This window comes from Acanthochromis polyacanthus, chromosome 4, assembly GCF_021347895.1.
Source record: "Acanthochromis polyacanthus isolate Apoly-LR-REF ecotype Palm Island chromosome 4, KAUST_Apoly_ChrSc, whole genome shotgun sequence".
Taxonomy (NCBI): domain Eukaryota; kingdom Metazoa; phylum Chordata; class Actinopteri; family Pomacentridae; genus Acanthochromis; species Acanthochromis polyacanthus.
The window spans coordinates 18,223,968-18,246,847 of record NC_067116.1 but is presented as its reverse complement, the minus strand read 5'-3'; the positions used below and the strand labels follow the sequence as shown (position 1 = coordinate 18,246,847).

The following is a 22,880-nucleotide window of genomic DNA, read 5'->3' as shown; positions in this document are numbered from 1 at the left end:
GCGCATTCTTCTCACGTAAACTGTCACAGGCCGAGAGGAACTATGATGTCGGTAATCGGGAGTTGTTAGCAGTCAAATTGGCGCTGGAGGAGTGGCGTCACTGGCTGGAGGGAGCGGAGCTTCCCTTTCTGGTTTGGACTGATCATAAGAACCTCCAATACCTGCAGACCGCCAAACGACTAAACCCTAGACAGGCCAGGTGGTCGCTATTCTTTGATCGATTCCAGTTTACATTAGCCTATCGTCCTGGATCATGCAATGGCAAACCCGATGCCTTGTCCCGCATCTTCTCTAACGATGCCTCTCCTAAGATCCCGGAGCCCATCCTGTCCCCTCGCCACCTGGCCTGTCTTAATTGGAATATAGAATCAGTAGTAAAACGAGCTCAACAGAACCAAGTATTCCCCGAAGCTGGTCCCCCAGGAACTCTGTTCGTCCCCGAATCTGCCCGCTCGGAGGTTCTACAGTGGGTTCACTCCAGCCAGTTCGCCTGCCACCCAGGGGAGTTCAGGACCTTATCAAATCTCCGGCGGCGGTTCTGGTGGCCTTCCATGGCTGGGGATTGTCGAGACTTTGTCGCTGCCTGCTCTGTCTGTGCCCAAAATAAGACGTCCACACAGCCGGCCGTGGGTCATCTCCATCCTCTGAAAATCCCAAGACGACCATGGTCACATATAGCCCTTGACTTCGTCACCGGGTTGCCTCAGTCACAAGGTCAGTCCGTTATACTATCTATCATAGATCGATTCTCAAAGTTCGCTCATCTGATTCCCTTGCCTAAACTTCCCTCTGCCATAGAAACGGCCGATCTGCTCGTTCACCATGTCTTTTGGGCTCATGGTCTGCCAAGGGACATAGTTTCGGACCGGGGTCCGCAGTTCACATCGGCTGTCTGGAAAGCCTTTTGCACTGCACTCGGGGTCAAGGTTAGTTTGTCCTCGGGGTTTCACCCACAGAGTAATGGCCAGACAGAGAGGCTGAACCAGTCCATGGAGGCCGCCCTTAGATGCACGTCCTCCAAGAACCCAGGCTCATGGAGCAAGCAACTCCCCTGGGTGGAGTATGCGCATAACACCCTCCCCAGCGCCGCTACTGGTCTCTCCCCCTTCCAGTGCTTGTATGGTTACCAACCACCTGTGTTCCCGGCCTTGGAGGAGACAATTGAGGTGCCCTCAGTCAGGGCCCATCTCCGCCGGTGCGCACGCACATGGCGACGTGCACGTGCCGCTCTCCTCCGATCGTCGCGTCGCACTCAGGATCAGGCCAACCGTCATCGGTCCGAGGCGCCGACCTACTCCATTGGCCAACGGGTCTGGTTGAAGACCCAACACCTTCCCCTCCGGGCATCCCCCAAAAAACTCTCTCCTCGTTTTGTTGGTCCATTTACAATCTCCAAGATCATTAACCCAGTCGCTGTCCGGTTGGATCTTCCACGATCCATGAGGGTCCATCCCACGTTTCATGTCTCGCAGCTTAAACCGGTTCAGGAGGCCCCGCTGGCCCCTCCCGTGTCCGCTCCTCTGCCCCCGCGTATGTTAGACGGCGACCCCGTATACACGGTCTCCCGCCTTTTGGATGTTCGCCGCCGGGGTCGGGGCCTGCAATACCTGGTGGACTGGGAGGGGTATGGACCTGAGGAGCGCCTGTGGGTTCCCAAGGCCCGGATTTTGGACCCGGATCTCATTCGCGATTTCCATCGCGCCCATCCTGACAAGCCCCGAAGGGCGCCGAGAGTCGCCCGTTGAGGGGGGGGTTCTGTCATGACTCCCGTCCTGCCTTGCTGGCTACAGACTCCTTTTTAACCCTTGTGGGGTTTTCCTTTCTGATGTCATGCCATGTCTTTTGAGCTCTGCCGTTGCCATGTGTTTCTGTGTTGCTTTGTACCGGTTCTCTCTCACCCTCATTAATCAGGTCAGAGTGGCTTCAGCAGCAGCTGGAGCCACTCAGGTGATTGGCCACGTAGCCTGGACTGAGCAGCTGACTCCACTTCGTCATCATCTCACCCTGACAGTTAAAAGCCGGTCGTCACATCCACTCTTCGCCGGATTGTTGTTCAAACTACTCACAGTTAATGACACGCCAGCCAAACCCAGTTGTCTCAGAAATTGGATTCGGAAGATTCGTTGTTGTTTTGCTTTAAACCGTGTATAACTCTGCCTTTCCTTGCTTCACCAGTCTCAACTGCTCGGAACCCACGCACTACCGGCCTGAATCATCGCCAAGAGGATACCACCGCCAGGACCAAGCCCAGAACCGCCGCTTGACCCACAGCCAAGAGATTACCACAGCCAAGACCAAATCCAGAGCCCCAGCGCAACCCACAGCCACAAGGATACTACGGTCCGCAGTCAGAACCGCAGCCAAGACAATACCACAGCCAAGACCAGGACCCGAACCCCAGCCCGATCCACCGCCAATAAGAATCCCATCACAGAACCCCAGTCCAAGACCCAGACCGGGAGGTCCACCCTTCCATCTCCAGAATCATCTTTTTCTCCCTCACAATAAAACCTTTAAATCACCACCACTCCATCCCAGTTCTTCCACCGTTTCCACCCTCCTCGCTACAGACCTGACAGGGACAGATTACTAGCTTGGAAAATCCAAACTGAATCTCCATGTAATCTCCTATCTCCATGTTAGGAGATACAGGAGAGTCAGTTTGGCATTGGGCGAATTGAATCGCGTTTCCCTCCCGGTACAGTTTGGTACGACCAATCATAGCACGGGAGGCGGGAGTTAATGCTGCATCATCTTCAGCGCCAGGATTACCCATAAAGATGATGCCGGAGGAGGAGGAGGAGGGGGGCCACTGCCGTAAAACAAGAAGGAGAGAGAGAGAGAGGAGGGGGGCCAAATCGAATCTTTTTGTGGTCTCTTGGCGTTTTGGATGGCATTAGTCGTTGCCTCTTTTCACTTGACGTTTCTGACGATGAAGAGGCAGTGGATGGCTCGTTACTTTCGGCTTCTTGCCATTGTTTGTACAGAGGAAAATCCCGTTCCAAACGTGTGAGTAAATTTAAGCAACTTTTACACATACGCACCGACTTGGTTTGGCTCCGATTTAAAGTTATTCCTAACACCGCTAATCGTTCGGAAGGAGTCTTTTGTTGCGTAGCCTTTTCAAAAATAAGTGTTGTACTTGAGAGTACCCCATGTATTCGCAGATTTTTGTGACAAAAACGGCAGTAATCATTCACCGCGACGCTTTCTCGGCTGCATGCCATTGTTGTTTGGACTACACGGTCTTCAAAGTCGATTTGTTTGTGCGTCACATCCGTGTTACGCTGATTGGTTCTTTCTCGTTCAAGCTGCATTCGTTAGCCCCTCCTTTTTGAAATCATCTCCTATCATCACAATGCCAGATTGCCTTTATTTGTATTTATATTAATACATAAATAAAGTCAGTCTGGATTTTCCAGGCAAACAGATTACATATTTTACAGATTGAACAAATAACTAACTATATAGTACAGTGTTCTCCTAAAATTTAGAACATCAGCAGTAGCCAATATCTAGCCTACCTGAGGTCCCACCAGACCTGGAATTCCTCGTAGTCCCTCAAGCCCTGTGTCCCCCTGTGGAGAGAAGAAAACAATGGAATTTATGTATCACAATTACAAAACAACGTACACCAACTGGCATATTTTTGATCCCATCATGATGTTCTTTGGACATGAACACTATTTTGCTTTCTGCAGTTTCCTACACAAAGCATTCCTTTTTGTCACAACCTTCCCAAAAGCACTAAGCGGTGCTGACAGTCTATTCAGTTAATTTGTGTGGGTCTAGGCTTTGCCCTGGTCGCTACTGCCAGCCTACAACATCCACTCTAATTGACAGGGTGAGGTGTGAATAGACAGAGTGGCTTGAATAAAAAGTGGAATTTGCAAGCAGATAGGTGGGCCACTGATCAAAAAGAGAGCGTGTCTGTGTGTGCATGTCTTGGAATATGTGAGCCCCTGCATAGTGGATCATTCTCACAAATATACTCAGACATTTACCTAAATGCAGCTTTTATATATATCATCATGGACATGTGGCTTAAAGTAGAGTCCATCTGGACCCTGTAAGGTTGGTGTTTGATGCTGAGGCTCCACTGTGGTACTGCAGTAGGACGGACACAAATCACATATGTTCTATCAAAGGAGTTTTCAATTGAGAGCACATGAAAAATTACACACTGGGAGAAGTAGAAAATAGAAAGACAACTTTCTCTTAAACTCTAGTGTCTGCTAGTCCAGCTGAAGTGGTGTGGTACATCAACATCCCACACGTAGACTTGGCTCAAAATGCTGTCAAGATGAAGCCTGACTGCCAAGTGATTAGAGATCATCCAGCCACACGGGAAGACAAGTGATTCAACATTAGATGAAAACCAGATTCTGGTATTCCTGTGAATCTTGTTTGAAGACACCCACTGCAGCCACAGAATATCCAATCAAACATAAAATGCTTATGCACCCAGGGTATCATCATAAGCCCATTTACATTTGTCATTTTAAGAGTCTCAAATCCAGACAAACCCAGATGACATTTAAGACATCGTAATTTACACTTAACCACATATATGTGTCTCTGTTAGCCACATTACAAATCTGATTGGCTACACACAAAAATAACTTCTGCACTTGACAGCTTAAGCAGTTAATTATGAGTGAGACTCAAGTTTTATTGCATTTACAGGCTCCAACTCAAGTTCCTTCCCTCTCTCATGCAAATCATTGCTCTCTCAAGCACACAGATCATTCAGCTCCACTGTGTGCCTTGTATTTTATTGTATGTGTAGAAATTGCTGGAGCCGTTTCTCTTTGCTGTGTTAATAAGACATGAAACAATAGTTAATTCTACTTTAACTATGGGGTAGCTAAATGCAGTAATCTCAAGGGCAGAGGAGACAGAAAATGGATGCATTTAGAAAAAAAAAGTGGCTGGATGATTCCACAGACTACTTACTGACGCGGTTACAACCCAGGTAGCTTAAATGGTGAAGGTGCAAAAAACGGAACTACAATGTCAACATGCCCCAGGCTTTCTTGTGCCTCCATTACCACTGCCACATAAAGGCATGAATTATATTTTTTTAAAAAGACTGCACATGCAGCTTGGCGAGACAAATGTCAGATGTTCAGACCATGTGGGTTCTGTAAAGCATCTTGAGACAATCTGAATTGTAATTGGTGCTATATAAATAAAATTGCAGTGAAATGAAGAGATGTTTTTACACCAAAATCTGGTTAGAGTGCGTCCCAAACCCACACCTGAGGTTATTTGACAAAGTGGAATTCAGTTGATCTTCAAGGCTTCTTGGATGTATTCATGTGACCTGATGTAATCCGCCCAAGATGTGTAAAGAGTGGGTTTAAATGGGGTCAATCATATTCTCTAAATGTAACATGCATGCAGGGAAATGCAATTAAATTACAGGGCACATAGGCGTCACCGTACCGTGTAAAAATGATCAAAACTGGTTGAAGCAAGTGGTACAGCAGTAAGACACACAAAAAAGCACATAAAAACCATTAACTGGCTGCATCACATTTTGCTGAGTCACACACTGGCAAAGACATCAAATGCATACCAGAATGAACACTTGCTGTTTTTGTTCTCTTTCTGATTACTTAACTAAAAAGTGTAATTGCCTATCAATAAATGAGTGAACAAAACTTAGAGCCACAAGGATGTGGCTGACATTGGCAAGTGCAAATTAGATTTTGATGTCAAATTAAAGTTCTTTGTGAGACCTACCCTGTGTCAAAATCACTCAGCTGGAGAGTGGGATATGAATTACATCAAAGACTGGATTAAAGAGATGTGAGTATTTTGGCTCTCGAGTGTGATTATTCAGAAGAACTTAATAGTTTATAAAGAGACAAGAAAGAGCTAAATCAGCTTTAATGACCAATAATTAACTTCTCTGCTTCTTTTTTTCTTTTTGGAAGAGGTCCAATAATTTTAACAGATAATTATATAAAGTTTTATATAATTTCTAATTTGTAAATAAAATGGTACAGGATTACATTATGTGCAAGATAATGTATTGCTCAGCTCAAGCATTGTTGAGATATGAGCTTTTTAAACAACATATCAGTCGTAAATATGTTACATTAAATACACATAATATAATCATCATCTCTATCAGTTTATTAATGTTTTCGTTTGATCTGTTACATACCACAAAAACTTGAAGCTATAGAAGTTTGCAACCACGATTACATCAGAACATGCGTTTAACATAACTCAGTCAGGTGAAGTTCAGTTCACCAGCTTCAGCTTTGAAGTAAAAAAAAACAGTGCATGTTGGCCACATGGGGCTCTGCTGCCACTGTGTGTGTTGAATATAACAAAGGCCCACAATAGGACTGAATTTCTGCCACGGTGTCCACTCTACACACACATCAGCAAAGGCCAGATCTGACATGCCAGGGCAGGCAATGAATCAGAAAGCTGACATCTTTATGTATCTTTTTAAGACGACAAAGGCAAAATGGACATGTTTTTACCACTAAAAGCCGATAAAGTAAAGCATAATGTTTTATTTTGCTCTTGCTTATTGTTGCTGTATGCATTTATAGCACATATATACTCACTGTATATACATTTTAAAAAAAACTGTTGATTTGCACCTAACAAAAACATTCAGCTATTCTTACTGAGAAATTTGTAGTAAATTTAAAATAATGTCCACTGAATGTTAAAAAACAAAATGAAAACATAAGGAGGACAAAATATTGCATTGTAGTCATTTTTGGTTGCCTGATATGTGTAACTATGTACATGACATAACAGGCTTGTTTAGGCAAAAGCAAAAAACATGAAGGACAGTGTTTGCATTTTTCATGTCAGACTGTGTCAGTAGTAAAGATGACTTACAGTCTGTAGCTGAGGTGAAGGTTGAGGAAGCCCATCCCTCCAGATGTGTCTAGCGCCACACAGTGACCCTTCAAACACCCCAATAAATCCTACGCTATGAGGACAGCACCCCCGTAAGTGAAGCTTGAAAGGATGCCACAGGAAAGGTGCCGTATCAATTTTGCTGACATGAACAACTGGATGTTTTAGAGGCTGCTGTGAAAAAACAGCTTGTTCTCTATTAGGCCTATGACCGTCTGGATTTTGTCACACTGCAATAATGAAACAGAGCCTCCCAGGCGGTTACACTAGTAACCTTTAAGGCTTGTGAGTGTCTTTCAAACACCAACACTTCCTGGTTGATGGATAAACTGAGTGAGCTCAGGTGACTTATTTCACTTTGGTCTACAAACTGGTGTTTCTTAAAATTCAAAAACTGACTTGTGGCATTGATCTAGCATGCCTGATGTCAAATTTTCATATCTTTATGAAAATGTCATTCCTTTCAAAAGTAAACATCTCTAAAGCCAAAGACGCCGGCACACAGTGACTATTGCTTATGACAAGAATGGCAGATTAAAAAGTGTAGCCTATCCTTGGTGACACGTCTGATTTGTTTGTTTTTAATGTTCTGTCAAGCTACAGAGTCAATATAAGTGCTTCAGTGAATCTGTTTATACTTACACCATTTCATCTTGCAATATATATACTGATCTGCTATGTGTCTTTGTCGTAATGCAGGCCCATTTATGTAGAGTTACTAATGACAAAAATGATTGTTCAAGGTTACAGGACAAAAACATCATGGTGGTAATGAGTTTGCCCTGAGGAATATTGGACAGTGCATCAACTGCGGTACAGCTGTGACCCAGTAACCATTCCAGTTCCACTCTCTGTATACCTGCTATAATACACATGCAGCATCTTCTAAAACTGAATCTGAAGTCTTCCTTCCCCTTAAGAACTCCAGGCTGCAGTTTCTCAAATGCTCTCAGTGAGATTCTTTAAAGACGCTAAGCCCATTTTTAGCTCTGACTGTCATCTTATGTACATTCTATATATTTGACTCCCTGTGAAATAATGGCGGCTTTAGCATTCACCAGAGTCACCTGACCTGACTTAACACAACAATTTTAATAGCAGCACTGATCACCAGTGAGCAATATACCGTCATCTAAAATACAAACCCCAGTAAAGCAATACAGCAGGTCAAACCAAAAAATAGCTTGAAAATTCATGTTCATCATCAATTGAGCGACACAACACACTCCATTATCCAAACCTTAATCTGACCACAAGAGACAAACGGAATGAAAGATGTGACCAAGAACTTTTCAAAATAAGCACAACGACAGACAGAGCCACAATATTGCGACAGCCAAACGCCTATTAGGTTTGGAAAATCGAATATGACATACTTTTTTTAAAAAATTGCATTAAAACAACTCATACTCACCCTCAGACCGGGAAATCCACTGATGCCAGTCCCACCTGTAGGCCCCTGTGAAACACCATCACAACATCTTAAGTACAGAATACGAGACATGGACAGTACAGAAGAAAAAAATCGAAAAAGAATGCTTAATTATGTTTGGTCAATTTATGTGCATCTAACTGTAATGACCTACTGATAAAGTTGTGTACTTGAATAGAAAATATATTTCAAAGTGGTGACAAGAGGCCTTAAGATGCATGAAAAATATAAAACTTGTTAACTTAAAAGTATGTGAATCTGAATAGAAATAACAGTCCATCCACTACATTTGTTCACATTGTCACTGATAAGAGAGGACAACTGACATATGTGTAAACACAAACTTTAAAAATGGAGAGAAGACAACAGAAATGAGAAGTGCTGTCCAAAAAAGCTGGATAACTACATTCACTAGGAACCAGACAAGAGTTCTCACCTCATTGCCATCTGGTCCAGGTGGCCCTCTTTCTCCTGCGTCACCCACCACACCCTGTTGGGGAAAGTACATCCACGTTCAATTTAAGAAAATCAAGGCAACCACTACTAATTAAGACCTCAATTTTCCATATGTAGCACTGCCCTACTGCTAAACAAACAGCAGCAGATGATCTTTTTTATTTATATTCTCTACTTAAATCAATTCCTGGGTTTTCTGTAAAGCCTGGCACCTATAATTTACTTTACATAAAACATGTAACATGCATTTTCCGCAAATTATTGTCCGAGATTAACTTTACATGGACATGGCAAGAAAACACTTCTTATTTAATGAAGCCAGATTAGTCAGTGTATTAGGCAGAAAAAAAAAGCTTTAAATAAAACAGACACTGGGCAGCCTGCCCGCTTGGCAAACTCAACACAGAGAAACTAAAGCTTGTTTTTAAAACATTAACTTTTCACAGTGTGAGGGCCCAACCTAGACATTCCATCAGTCTCTGGCCAAATAGGTTTTTTTCAATGCCACCCTGAAACAAACTTTGCAGGACCTATACCAGACTGCATGTGTTTTGCTGTCACCTGAATAATGTATCGTATTCTCGCTGTGCACACTTTATCCGGTCAGTCCACTGCTGCTTTAGCATATTCACAGCAGCAGGATGTAAATAAATTTCTCCTGGGGCTTTTGTGGATATAGGGTACTGCTGTGTTAGAAGAACATACTACATACGTATATTATGAAAAGGGCATCATTTCTATCAGTTTTTTTCCAATCTGCCTGCTTTTCCAGAACAGAAAACACATTCAAACACACCTGCAGTTGCCCCAATACTTAGCAGCAGATGGCAAAGACACACATTTTAACAACTATGAACTATGGCAGAAACCAAAATGAACTAATTATTACATGTCTTCCTTTGGGACCAGGTTTCCCAATCGGACCGGGAATGCCCTAGAAAAGAAAAACAAGTGGACAGGTTACTCAAATCTGTGGTATGAAGTTAGGGAAAATGTGTTACAGCAAGTGTTAAGATTGAAACTGAAAGGTTTTGACAGACTAAAGGAAATTAAGTAGTAACAGCTCTTTTAATCACTTCTATTTTTCTACATTGGAATAAGATGTAAAAACACCACCCTTATTATTAGCTGTTTAGATAATCCCGTGAGGTGGTTCTTAATAAAGTCTACTGTAAGCCAGGATTCAAAAACTATTTTATCCCATTGAATTAATAGTTCTTTTGGCAGACCTAGGCTCATGTGCAGCAATCCATAATAGAGCCATAAAGACCAGGATTTCTTGGAGCCTGGAATTTTCAAAGAATGAAGGAATGTGTGACGTTATTCAGTCATAACTGAAATGAAAAGTTCCTTTTTTCTTTAGTCTAACAATTTTAAATCCATCATATATAACTCCAGCACCTTTTACTTTTACTCAACACTTTCCAAGAAGAGCATATATTTAGCAAATGTGAAAAAAGAGTAAGAACAGATGCGCTGACATACATCTGCAAGTAGTTAGTAGCTGCGCATAAATCAAGATATACTGGATCAAAGCTGAAAGCTAAATGTTGATAAGAACGCAGTAAAAAAAATATCATGAAACCTGGCATCTGACATTATTAGGAAAAGTATGATAGCCTGTTGGAGAGGGGAAAGACATGAAGGACTTAATTAGAGGTAAATGAAATAGTACTGGAAATGAAAAATATGCCAAAGAGCATGAGAATAGCTATGAAAGATTTTGATAGGATGGGCCTTTTAAATAAAGAAACATTACTCACTCTCTCACCCTCCAGCCCTGGTGATCCAGCAACACCAGGAGGCCCAATGAAACCCTAGAAATTAGCAACATTTCAAATCACAACACTGCCTCACAAATACAACAATGCAGTATTTCATTGCAGAACAGCATGAATCAAAATCTGTGAGAGAAGTCTGGAGCTCCAAAGAGTTGTAAGACACATGCCCTGTCCCTTTCCCAATTATCTTCTTTATAACAGCTATGAAGCAGGTGCAATTCTGGTGCAACGTCACACATTTTTTCAGCAGTTTTTGTTAGATTTGACTGGTGTTTTTATACACTCATTTATTTAAATAGAAACCTGGTCTTCTTATCCCAAAGTTACTGTCCAGGGATATTACCAAAATGTAAGCCAATAAGGCCTTTGGTGCCATTAGTGCTGTCGTCTCACAGCAACAAGGTTCTGGGTCCACAAGCAATGTTGGATAACTGGTCATTCTAAAATGGCTGTAGGTGTGAGTGTGCATCGTTGTCTGTCTCTCTGCGTTAGCCCTGTAATGGACTGGCAATCTATTCAGACATAACGCCCTCATCTCACTCCTTGTCAGCTAAGAAATGCCTCGGCCCTCCATGACTTCTACAGGACAAAATAGGACTGGCTAATGGATAGATGTGATATTTCATTAGTGAAATCACCCCATAATACAAATATCTAGCCTGGTGTTTAACAAATCAGTTTATACAGCATAGCACATCAGGTAAAAGAAATGTGATGATAAAATAGTAATGTGATGTCACGGAGCAGCAACATAAACATTTATGCTCACTTTGGCTAACAAGTAGTATTTATGTGTCATGATTAACCTATTATGTAGAAGGAATAAATACAGGTGAGAACTGGTGATGAAGGATGAAGGCTGAAATCATTTGGAACTGAATATTTACAACATTGTTCCTACTTTGCCAGCAGAAGCTTGAGTATGTTGGTCTGGATGACACACGGACCAAATGAAAGGTCATTCTCAAATCCATTATCCCTGCTAATGAGGTAAAGAAGAAGCTCATACTGTCATGGAAGTTACTGTATCCTTTCTACATGTCTTCTCTGGATTTAGGAAACATCTGTGACTGTGAGTCAGACGCACTCTATGGGAAACACTGGAGAAATTTTTAGTGTCACTGGCAAGGTTGCTATTAGTTATTCAGCCCCGATGCACTCTCTTTACAGTCTTTGTTAAAGGTAAATGTAACGTGGTGCCAGGCAATGTCTGGACTGTTTTACTGACATAGTTGCTTGCAAATGACAGTGTCCTCGTGCAATGGAGTTGTTTGCTCCCAAGAATTATGTAGATAGGGTTTGTGTCCATACCTGTAAGTCCGAGACCATGAATTAATCTCATTTTTTGTAGCAATTACAGAGTCAAAAAGCAGGAGTAACTTCTGATTAACCATTACAAGTCAGGACTTGTTGTGATACTGCAACTGCGCACTGTAGGCTAACATCTACCCAAAAATATATTTATTACAACCAGCACAAGAAGCACAAAATCTGTTGGTAGTTTTGTAAAGGAAACACAGTTGCAGCCAAATGACTGTCACATTAACATAAAACCTTTAAATACCCACACTGGCTGTACTTTCATTCTGGACATCATGATTTTTTTATAGGTAGCATCAGCTAAACTGCATTCAGGTATTGATATCAGCTGGCAGAGGATTTACTTGGTATGTATGAGTCATTTGCACATATTCATCCCACCCTCTTTCTTTGTTTTCCTCTCTTCCACATTCACACTTCTGCCTTATCAGTACACCGTCTGTCTTTGTGGCTCCTTTTCTCTCTGCCAGGCTCAGTCTGACATAGTAATCCCAGCTATCCTCTTTCTCTGGGCTGCAACACTCCACTTAAGTCCCTTCTCTCACTAGCTCATCTGACCCCTTTCCCTTTGCTTTCATACTTTCTCCCATCTGTTTCTCTTCCATCCTCTTGTCTTTTCTCTGTTCTCTCTGTTTTGGGGCATTCCTTGCTGAGGAATGAACCTTAGTGAGAAGAACCAGTCAGTCTTCACAGAGGCAACCCAGAGTCAGACCAACTCCCACAAGCAGACTCCAAGAAGGCAGTCTGTCAGAAATACCAGTGAAATCCTGATCAATCTCACTGAAGCAAGGCCAAAAGCCTGACGCTGTCCTAATCATTACAGGAAATAAAATGTTTAGTCCAGCACACCTGAAGAAAGGAGGGCAGAATGAGAGTACAGACAGAGTTACTTGTACTTACACGGACACCTTTAGGCCCGGGGCTACCTTGTGGCCCAGCTGAGCCCTGCAAGAAAAGAAAGACTGTGGTGAGGAGAACCGGTTGTCACAGTGCACTCATGCAATTTGATTTCAAATAAAGAAGCACAGCTAAACATATGACACACTGACAGATGACCAAGAGAAAATACATATAAAATGTGTTTATACTTTAAGTTGCACTTGATATTTTGTCATTGCTGCCATTTAAATACCACAGACTGCACATGTGAAAAAAATACTTTGGAATACCAAATTCATTATTTTACACAACTGAATAGCAATTGTTCACCATTCAGATCCAAAATGAGCTATTAATGTGCACATGGCAGCAGAAAGCTTTGTTAATGAGGCAGTTATCATTGTTATAGCTGGTACTCTCTGTGGAATAGAGCAGTGAAGAATCTGAAAGGATTAATGAAGGAACATTTTTTGTGTTTTTCACTGCACCTGCCTGCCAGGGTAACCTGCAGCCCCGGCTTCCCCAGGAGGTCCTGGTATGCCCTGCAGCAAGGAGAGAGAACCAGAGAGGGAGAACATGAATGAACAGTGAATAGGGAGATTAGGTGGATGGATAAAGTGAAAGAGGAGAAACACAGACTTCTACCAGCACTGCCAGCAGGAATAAAACAAGCACTGTTCATTCCAGACAATCCTGTCTACTAAGTGTACCTTTCTGCACCCCTCCAACCTACCCCTCCCTCACTGTGTTACTTTGCTGTTGTTTCAGCCAACTGTAGTGGGGCTTGTTACTTGTTAGAACTTTGACAAGCAGAATATTTAGAAAGAAAAGGATGACAAAGGACAAAACAAACCGCTGACTAAAGGGGACAGCTGAGGGACTGATGTAACTGACTGTGTGTGTGCATTTATATGAACCAGTCTGTAAAGGTTTGTGTATGTATGAATGCTGTGGCACAGACCACTAGCATTAGTGCAACCACTGCACTGCAGAATGTGTCTAATCCTTAACTTTAAGCCTTCTGTTTGACACACATGTACCACCAGTGCTAATGAGAACTGCACTGATAAACTCCTGCTTCCAAATACACACAGACACACACACACTTACTTGTTCTCCTGGAAGCCCAAATGGACCTGGATAACCTTTCGGACCCTTTGAAAATCCATTCAGAAAGTATTTTAGATATATTTCAACCAAAATACAGCACAATAGCAAACAACACTAAGAGTGTACAGCAATGCTTGTAGTTCTACAAAGCGGTAAAAACACACCATAAATAGAATTAAATGTTAAAATATGCTCACAGTGACATTCACACTGATATTGTGTGCAGTATACTGGGTATTGTGTTCACATCTTAGTTTAGCATGTTATGCGGTAAAGGGGTACGCGAATGTCTGCATCAAATGTCATAGCATTTCCTCTGGTAACTGTCAAGATTTCCACACAAAACCTCAGACTCAGGGGATCACTTAAGTCATTAGGATTCAGCGCTTGGGAATCAAAGTTACATGACAAGACTGGACCAAGCCCACTGACCAACCAAGAGCAAGCTGCTAGCATGGCTGAAGGTGTATACAGTTAGAGCAATGTAAAAAGATGTCTCAGTAGGCTGATTGTAATTCATTTGGAGTATGACAAAACTAATGAAACAACTTGACGGATAATAAGGGTTTTAGAAATATTCTGAATCCTCTTTCCTCCACATGACACTTTAGTACTACTTTGGCGACCCCTGAAGGGAAAAGCCGAAAGGAAAATACACTTTAGTACTACTCTAAATGTCCAAGGTCATGGTAAATAATAAATGATTTAGAAATCGTGATGGTGTGATTTGGAGGGTGAGCAGGCTATGACTGACTGTAAATTCCTGTGCATAAAAGAGGGGTCATTTAAGATATGTTTGATAGTTGTTACTAAAAACAAAATAGCTGAAACTGTCTGTTTCTGGGTAAGTGGGCTGTAAGACTGAAAAGAACATTGATAAGGGAGCATTGGTCATTGTTAGTGGGCAGTGCATGCAATAGATGGGTTGTGCTAAGAAAGTAGATGATAAAACCATATACGTGTCTGATTGTTATACATTTAATTATTTATTTATTTTAGAAAATTACTCTTTAAAATCACATTTAGTATGTTCAAAATAGTTTGCACCAGTCTAGATTCCACAAAAGGCCCTGACAAACTGTATAAAAAAACATGGCTCTACATTCAACAGTGTGGTTGAGGTTTAACTATAACATGTCACAACATGAAAACTTTCTATGAAATTCAAATGGACTTCTGTGACTTCTTAGAGTTGAGTTACCTCATTCTAATCAAAATCAGTTCTGAGCTTCAGCCAAATCCTGCATTTAGTTAAAAAAAAACACTTTGTAAACTAAACAGAATTTATTGTTCTGTAAATCAGAGCTTTTCTACTCTGAAGCCCTTTATTTTTCCCTTTGATGTGATTATCAACAACAGATGTTTACAGCAACAAAACACGAGGTCAGGGCCAGGTCAGTATCTTTTTAGGGCAGCGAGGGACCTTCTTGAAAAGTACCATCAACTCCATCAAGCGCTTCCGAGGTTGTGACATATGAACCTTCACACTCAATAAACGGCCCACATAGGGGTAAAGAGCACAGGCTCCAAGCCAGTCATTTCCTCTGAAAATACTTGATGGGGCACAATTCGTGTGTTGGGTATATTAAGTTCAGCTACTGCAAACACTAATGTGGCCTCCTGGGAGACAAGGTTAAGGTCAGCTATGCAAAACCAGACTAAGAGCTTCAATAAGAGGCTACTTGAAGAACTGTGTAGACAGTCATGAGAGCAGCAGAGCAACCTAATATAACAGATGAAGTCTATTGTTTTTATCAGATACAGAGTTCTGCTGAGTTCAAAAGTTCAATGCAAATTAAAATGTACTAGACAACAGACACGTGCTCCTTCAAACCAATGAACTCACTAAAGCATATTAAAGATATGAGTTAACAGATATGGGGTATAGCCCTGTGACAGACTGGCGACCTGTCCAGGGTGTCCCCTGCCTTCGCCCGAGTCAGCTGAGACAGACCCCAGCACCCCCGTGACCCTAGTGAGGATAAAGCGGTTTATAGAGACTGGATGGATGGATGGATGGATGGATGGATATGGGGTATGAATTAGTGTGTGAATATGTGGGCTGACCCGGTCTCACGGGGATTCGTGAAACTGTCACGTAAGTTTTAGTTTCGGTTTCGTGCGCACCAACACGATTTCGTCATGTTTTTCGTGCCGCTCACCACGAAATGTTTTTCGCTGTGGTAATCACATCTGAAAGTGGTTTATACCGGCGGATTCATGACGATCTAAGCTGTCCATCGGCATACTGCTTGTGTGATTGCGTTTGCGGCCGCCGGCCGCCGGACATTCTTGAAATTCCTATGCAAATTGGTAAGTGTACCACCGGCTTATGGTTAGGTTATGGTTAGGTTATGGTTAGGGTTATGGTTATGGTTATGTTTAGGGACGATGTCATGCAAAATATAGCGTTGGATTCGCCACGGTTTTACATTAAAAATATAATATACACATTCTTTTGAAATACGTTCTGAGTGGCACGAAAAGTCCGCCGTTTAAAATACATTGGTGCGCATTTCGTGGTGAGCGGCACGAAAAACATGACGAAATCATGTTGGTGCACACGAAACCGAAACTAAAACTTACGTGACAGTTTCACGAATCCCCGTGAGATCGGGCTGGAATATGTATAATGCCATCCATTTTATTGCAAGCAGCATCCATGAAATTCTCTGTTTTTAGCCATAACAATTGAACCCTGAGGAGGCATGGCACACTGTATGTGTCACTGATCCTCCAGCCCTGGGCCGGGTGCCTTTCCTTTTTCAGATGACCTCTGACTTTGGCCTCAAAGTCTATCAGATTTAAACAAGGCAGGGCCACATCTTAACAGCCAGCTCCAAAGCACTGACTGAGAGAGGGTAGCAATACAAACAGAGATATATGTATGCATAATGGTGTGCAAGTTTTTATCCACTGTATGAGGTAATATATACAATATACTGTATATGCTTGCTTCTATTGAGATACAGATACATAAAGGACAGTTTGGTAAAACGGGCAGTAATGCTAGTGGGAGAACACAGTAGGAACACTGATTAAACTCAAGGAAATACACAGGATTTAATAACAGACAAAAAAAAGTTGTTATAAAGTGAAAGATACACATTTCTTTGAAAGTAAAATACAAGCAGTGGTTCCATAGATTCATCAAATTTGTGAAACCACTGACAACAGTTTAAACCCTGGGTCAGACATGCTAATGAGTCTGGGCTTATGTCTGTCAAACTACACTGCACATACTTAAAGCACATAGTGTGCACTGATCAATGGGCAAGCAACATAAACAAACTCTGAAAGCTTTAACCTGCTCAAAATAAAAATCACTGAACTACAGCATTAGTCTTATTATATAATAGCCACACCTTGTTTATCCTAAATCGTAGCCAGTGCAATTATCTAATAGTATTTTTTCAAACTGTGATTTCAATTGAAATCGATGAACTGTTCATTTCCTACCACATAAATAGTCTGACAGATTGTGAGACTTAGATCATATATTTTTTAATCTTGATCAATACTCACAGATAATCGCATTCATGACAGTTCAAATGGGAAATCTTACCGGTGAACCAGGAAATCCGTCTGGCCCAGGTAGACCTGGTGGACCTCTGTCACCCTAAAACAAATGAAAGACAGAGCAATTTCACATTTGTATTGCCATGAAGGTCATAGTTCAGATATGAGCAAAAAGACAGATGCGGATCCCATGAGTTTAATATACAGATGCATAGTTGTACACTGACATAATATCCAGGCACAGAATAAATCATTTTCTAGCACATACAGGTAAATTAATTATTTTTATTAACTTCAGATGATTACTGAACAAAAGTGCAATGATTCAAAAGACGAGTCATTATTTAGGAGAAACGGTTTTCATGTTTATTATGAGCAGAAAAGAAACAGGTTTTCCACAGGTGAATAAGATGCACAGTGGTGATTTTGTACCTCAGGCGATGTCTGCCATCTACCTATATTAGAGATGGCTGCTTCTAATCAAAACCATATGCTGAGCAATACTTGGCTAAAAATATAAAACAGAAAAGACATGAGGTGAAAGGTTGAATGGAGATTAGACAGATTATTTTATTACAGACAAATATGCTAAGAGAGGAAGAAAGTTCAATGGCTTACTGCCACTAAAGTGTAAAGCCCTGCCTACATGGAAAGCACAGCATGAGCAGCACATTATGAGAGCCACAGCAGCAGCTGCAGTCCATTTATGTCTCTACACAATTCAGACAGTACTGAATTATAGGTCACACATAATGCTGAAGGCTCAGGGACTAATACATATCATTGTAGTTTCATATGTAAAACACAGAAAAATAGGCCTGACACAAAGAAAAATGCTTTAGATTGCTTTGTGGGCATACAGCAGGAGTGAAATAGTGTCATTATAAAACCCATGTAGACTGATTAATCGTTACCATGCTCCATCAAGATGTGCACGAGAGGAATCTACTTCAGTGTTCTTAGTTCTACTAAGATTGCGGCCACATCTGGCAAGAAGTCTTGCTTTCCTACAACCCTGCATGTTACTGAATACCTTTCCCTCCATCATAGATTTCTTTTGATCATTCAGCATGGGGACTGTGTAAAAACACATGGTGCTGTGTGTAAGTATTTTAAGTCTCATGAAGGTCTTACAGGAGGGAAAACCCTGAAAAGTGATAACAGGTTTACAGCAATTTGTGGGTATGACATCACAATGAAGCTGGATAAACTTGCATGGACACACACAGTTTTGATTCAAAGTGAAATTTAACAATAATCTGTTTAACCCGGGAAGGATCTGACGGGCAAAATTATTCCTTCCCCTTTAGTCTTTCATTGGTAATTTTTTTCAAGTGCGCAGATCATTAAACTTCAAAGGAGAACGATACTTTTGGATCTTAATTAATTCAAGAGATTTAGCAGTTCTGCTCAGGAAAATCATTACTGTGATTATGTTTGGAAGAAAGAGACAAGGATGAAGAAACAGTAAGAGACACAGCTGTGGTGACGGCACGCAAGTCAAAGATAATAGAATGACTCAGAAATGCATAGAAGGGAGTTCGAGAAGCTGCTGAATGAATTAAATGGGATGAGGAAAACCAGACTCTTCAAATCATTCTTCAAGCAGTAACAAATTCAAACAGACAATATTTTGTAGCTGAAAATATAAATCTGTTTTTCATCATCTGTAAATTACAAAGTGTTGAGTCATATTTATGAATCACATGCACGTTTGTTAAATAATCTTTCTTAGTTACAGTGTATGATTTGTACCAACATTTTAAGATTGTGAATGTTTGTCACAATATTTTGCACAAATGAGCCATTATGAAATCCATGAGACAAAAAACTTCAGTGAGTTGAGCTGAAATTGTACGAGCCATGGGTAAAGAGAGGAGAGATACATTAAACAAAAATATATGGAGAAAAAAGCATGAAGGCCTGAGGGAAACGCAGACAGTAGCAGAGGAATAGGAAGCCAGGCATAGAGACCAGTAGCAGATTCCTTACCTTCACTCCCGGAGGAGCCTGGCCTGGAGACAGACCAGGGTCTCCCTTTGAACCCTAAAACAGAAACAGGGTCATAAGGTTGCAATGTATTTAGCAACTTAAATTTATTTCTAATCTGGAGCTTACTGACAGCACCAGATTTTACAAGGTGTCTAGAACTGTACTTAATAAAGTCTTTTCTGATTAAAGTCACTAATATCTTCCACATTAATTAGATATGAACACTTCTCACTAATATAAACCTCCCGTTTATAAATATTTCCATTTTGAGAGGCAAAAAAGAGGCAAGTTAATAGGATGAGTGTACATGTTCTGTCTTGGTTTCTGATTGTGCCTAAAACAGTCACAATGTGGGTTGGAAATGTTGTCAACGCTTCGGCTAATGACGTCTACAAAAGGTTTCTGGGGCCAGGACACAGAGAACCCTGGTTCCAATCAATTAAACAATATAGGAGGTTTGGATAAGAGCTACTCTTCCTTTGACAAAAAAAATGCTTAAGTGCTTTGCTATTCACAAGTAGCATGTGTTGATTCTAATGGAACACGCTTAACAGAGTCACTGGAGCTGGAAACCACCTCTGTTCCTACATCAACCATGCATGCAGCATTACATATGGCATTAAAATGACACCACATACCAACACAAAAACATCATCCTAAAAGTGGAGCACAGCACAGGAGCTTTGTGATCTGGGGCTGCTTTGCTGCCTCTGCGCATGGACAGCTTGCCATCATCGAAGGGAAAATTAAATCTCAGGTTTATCGAGTTATCTTACAGGATAATGTCAGGATGGCTGTCCGCCAGCTGTAGCTCAGAAGCTGGGTGATACAGCGGGACAATTACCCCAATTATCAAAGTAGCTCTACTACAAAATGTCGGTCAGAGTCCAGACATTTAGCCAGCGGAGATACTGTGGAATGCTCAAGAGAGACACTCAAACCAGACGCCCTAAGACTATGGCTGAGCTGCAACAGTTTTATAGGGAAAAACTGTCAAATCCCTCCTGAACAACACAACTACTTCTTTGAGATTACTGTTGCCAAAGGAGGTTCCGCCAGTTAGTAAATCTTCAAGGTTCACCTCATTTTTTTTTTCTTTTCTCTGAATGTTTAAGAGGTGTGTTCAATAGAGACACAAAATATTATAACTGTTTCTGTTACAAGCTTGATGTGCTTGGCTATGCATTTAACTGCAGATCACATTTTATCACCAACTAATGTTGGAAACCAAGTAAATCGAAAGGGTTTATGTGCTTTTTAGACATGATCACAGATTTGGTATTTGGTTATCTGCACAGTGGCAGGGCAAATCTCTTAGCAAATAAGTAACAATGCCTTTGAGAATCCAGACCTTACTCAGTTTTGGTATCATCTCAGAAGACATGACTAATTAAACGTGAAAAACCAAAATAGCATTAGTTGGGTAATCTCAAGATTCTTCTTTCTTTCTTCTCCCACATGTGTAACTCCTACAAGGTGGAGGAACAAATCAAAGACAGCTGGAGCCAAGCTGATCCCCACAGACTGATGGTTTCCACAGAACAGCAATACAATGTTTCAACAGCCACAGTGTTTGTTCTCAAACTGACAAGGATTAGAATTATAAAATCATTTCTGCTGTCATTCAATGGGAAGCAAAGTTTAAACTCCAGTCAGTCACTCCTTCATCTGCAGAGGTGCTATGAAATGCCAAAGCCGCAATGCCAGCAGATCATCAAATAATTTTAGCATCATTACTAAATCTGGCTATCTGACTGGTTGCTGTCATCACTAAAAATCATAGGCGGGAAGAGTTAGCCATTCTGGCAGGACAGGAGGAGTAGTCAAGAAAATAAATGATTCTGTACACTTTAAACTTTTGGGGATGCATAGTAAGATGGGACGTCAAACCAGCATCAGTAAATACATTACAACATCTTCTCTGATCCTTTAAGATGCGTGTTTAACACATACATGTGCTAAGGAGTATAGACTAAAATATGATAAGAACAAATATGGTAAACACTGCAGTTATTTCCAACTTTATCAGGACATGTTTAACACATTCTCCTCAACTGCTGCCTATATCAACTCAAAACAGGTATTTCTTCCTTTGGATTTTGAGAATCGTATTTCCATAGTTTTGACTGGCAGTTAGTGAAGCGTTCAAAGAGACGGACGGGAGAGCAGAAATTCTACCACAGCATAAAACCAGAGCTCTTTCCTGTTTAAAAAAAATAAACAGTCAGCAACCCATGAAGCAGATTGGCATGCTCTACAAGTTAACAGCACACGTCATAACATTGCAGACTGTGCTTGTGACACATCAACGAAGCTCTACATCAGTGAGTATTCCTCTGGATGTACTGAGTGAGTATTCCATTTTTTAAAAAAGACATGTTTTCCTAAACCGAATGTCTCTTAATCCCATTCCTGCCTCCACAAAAGGGTTTTGGGGGCTAAGACTGACTCATCGACCAGTCACTACGGTATTAGATATGCTTTGTGTTTGTTTCCATGAATGTGGGTGTGCAGGCTAAAGGGACAGATAGGCAGCAGGTGGCCCAGTATTTCATAATAACCTATCAGAGGACTGCAGTCAAATACTCACTGTCTAAGCAAGATCAGAGGCGACACAGAACAAGCCTGCCTCCCTAAGCTGTCCGATCAATCAAGGGAGAAAACACAACATTTAGAAATTTCACAAATGAAATTCCTAACTTTATTACACCTACAAATGACAAGGAACCAACTAAGCAAAACCTTTCACAGCCAGTGGCGAGGAGGCAAGTGTTGAACATCAACTTATGTTTTGTTTCTGTTCCTACATGACATTTTCGGCATGCATCACTGATTACATGGTCTATGCAGCCACTCTGTGGTGGCCAGTCAGGAATGCAGTGACCACAAACATTTGCATGGAGCTGCTGCCCACATACTTGCTCCGATATACCAATAAATGTGGCCCCTGGGGAAAAGCTTACCAGAGATGCTGTGTTTGCTTATTTTCCCCCTTTATGTGAAATCAGTGTTGTGGCTAATGAGCCAGTACTAGCATGATTGTGCCTTGTGGTGAAAACCAGCGTAATAACGATCAAGGCTCAGGATATGCCATTTAGACCAAAAACCACGCTTGTCTCCTCATTATTATTATTGCACTTGCATACATCTGGCTGTGTTTGATTTAATTCCAATTGCACATGTTCTGTTCTCTTCAGGGGACAATACGTCAGTCTCATCAGTTGCTATAATTGATGCCATTTGCCATTTGGTAAAAGCTAACAGCAGTACACTTCCTCAAGTGTGTAAAACTTTAAAGATAATACAGTGACCTGGTGATATCACTACACAAGTGTCTCAAAAGATAAACAACAAGAGCTGAAGTGGCACCCTGTAGAGATCAACAAACTAACGGGGTCCGAAGGTCTTTTTCTTTCTGGAAACATCTTTGATTTGGAGAACCAATGAAAATGGGACAAACACAGAGGCAGAACTGAATTCTTCTTTACAGCACAGTC

At 41.4% G+C, this 22,880-nt stretch overlaps 1 protein-coding gene across 3 annotated transcripts in view; it reads right to left on the bottom strand.

Moving 5' to 3' along the window:
• LOC110965809 (collagen alpha-1(XXIV) chain) overlaps positions 1–22,880 on the bottom strand; it is a 103,820-nt gene that overhangs the window by 57,204 nt on the left and 23,736 nt on the right. The window contains exons 6-15 of one of the 3 annotated variants that reach the window (XM_051947462.1): positions 19,384–19,437; positions 17,438–17,491; positions 13,873–13,917; positions 13,251–13,304; positions 12,784–12,828; positions 10,546–10,599; positions 9,672–9,716; positions 8,763–8,816; positions 8,309–8,353; positions 3,525–3,578 (exon numbers count right to left, since the gene is read on the bottom strand). In XM_051947462.1, the coding sequence (XP_051803422.1) occupies positions 3,525–3,578; positions 8,309–8,353; positions 8,763–8,816; positions 9,672–9,716; positions 10,546–10,599; positions 12,784–12,828; positions 13,251–13,304; positions 13,873–13,917; positions 17,438–17,491; positions 19,384–19,437 (504 nt within the window). Of the gene's footprint in view, positions 1–3,524; positions 3,579–5,448; positions 5,530–8,308; positions 8,354–8,762; positions 8,817–9,671; positions 9,717–10,545; positions 10,600–12,783; positions 12,829–13,250; positions 13,305–13,872; positions 13,918–17,437; positions 17,492–19,383; positions 19,438–22,880 lie in introns of those variants that run through there. The other 2 variants (XM_051947463.1, XM_051947464.1) reach the window with 2 other exon arrangements.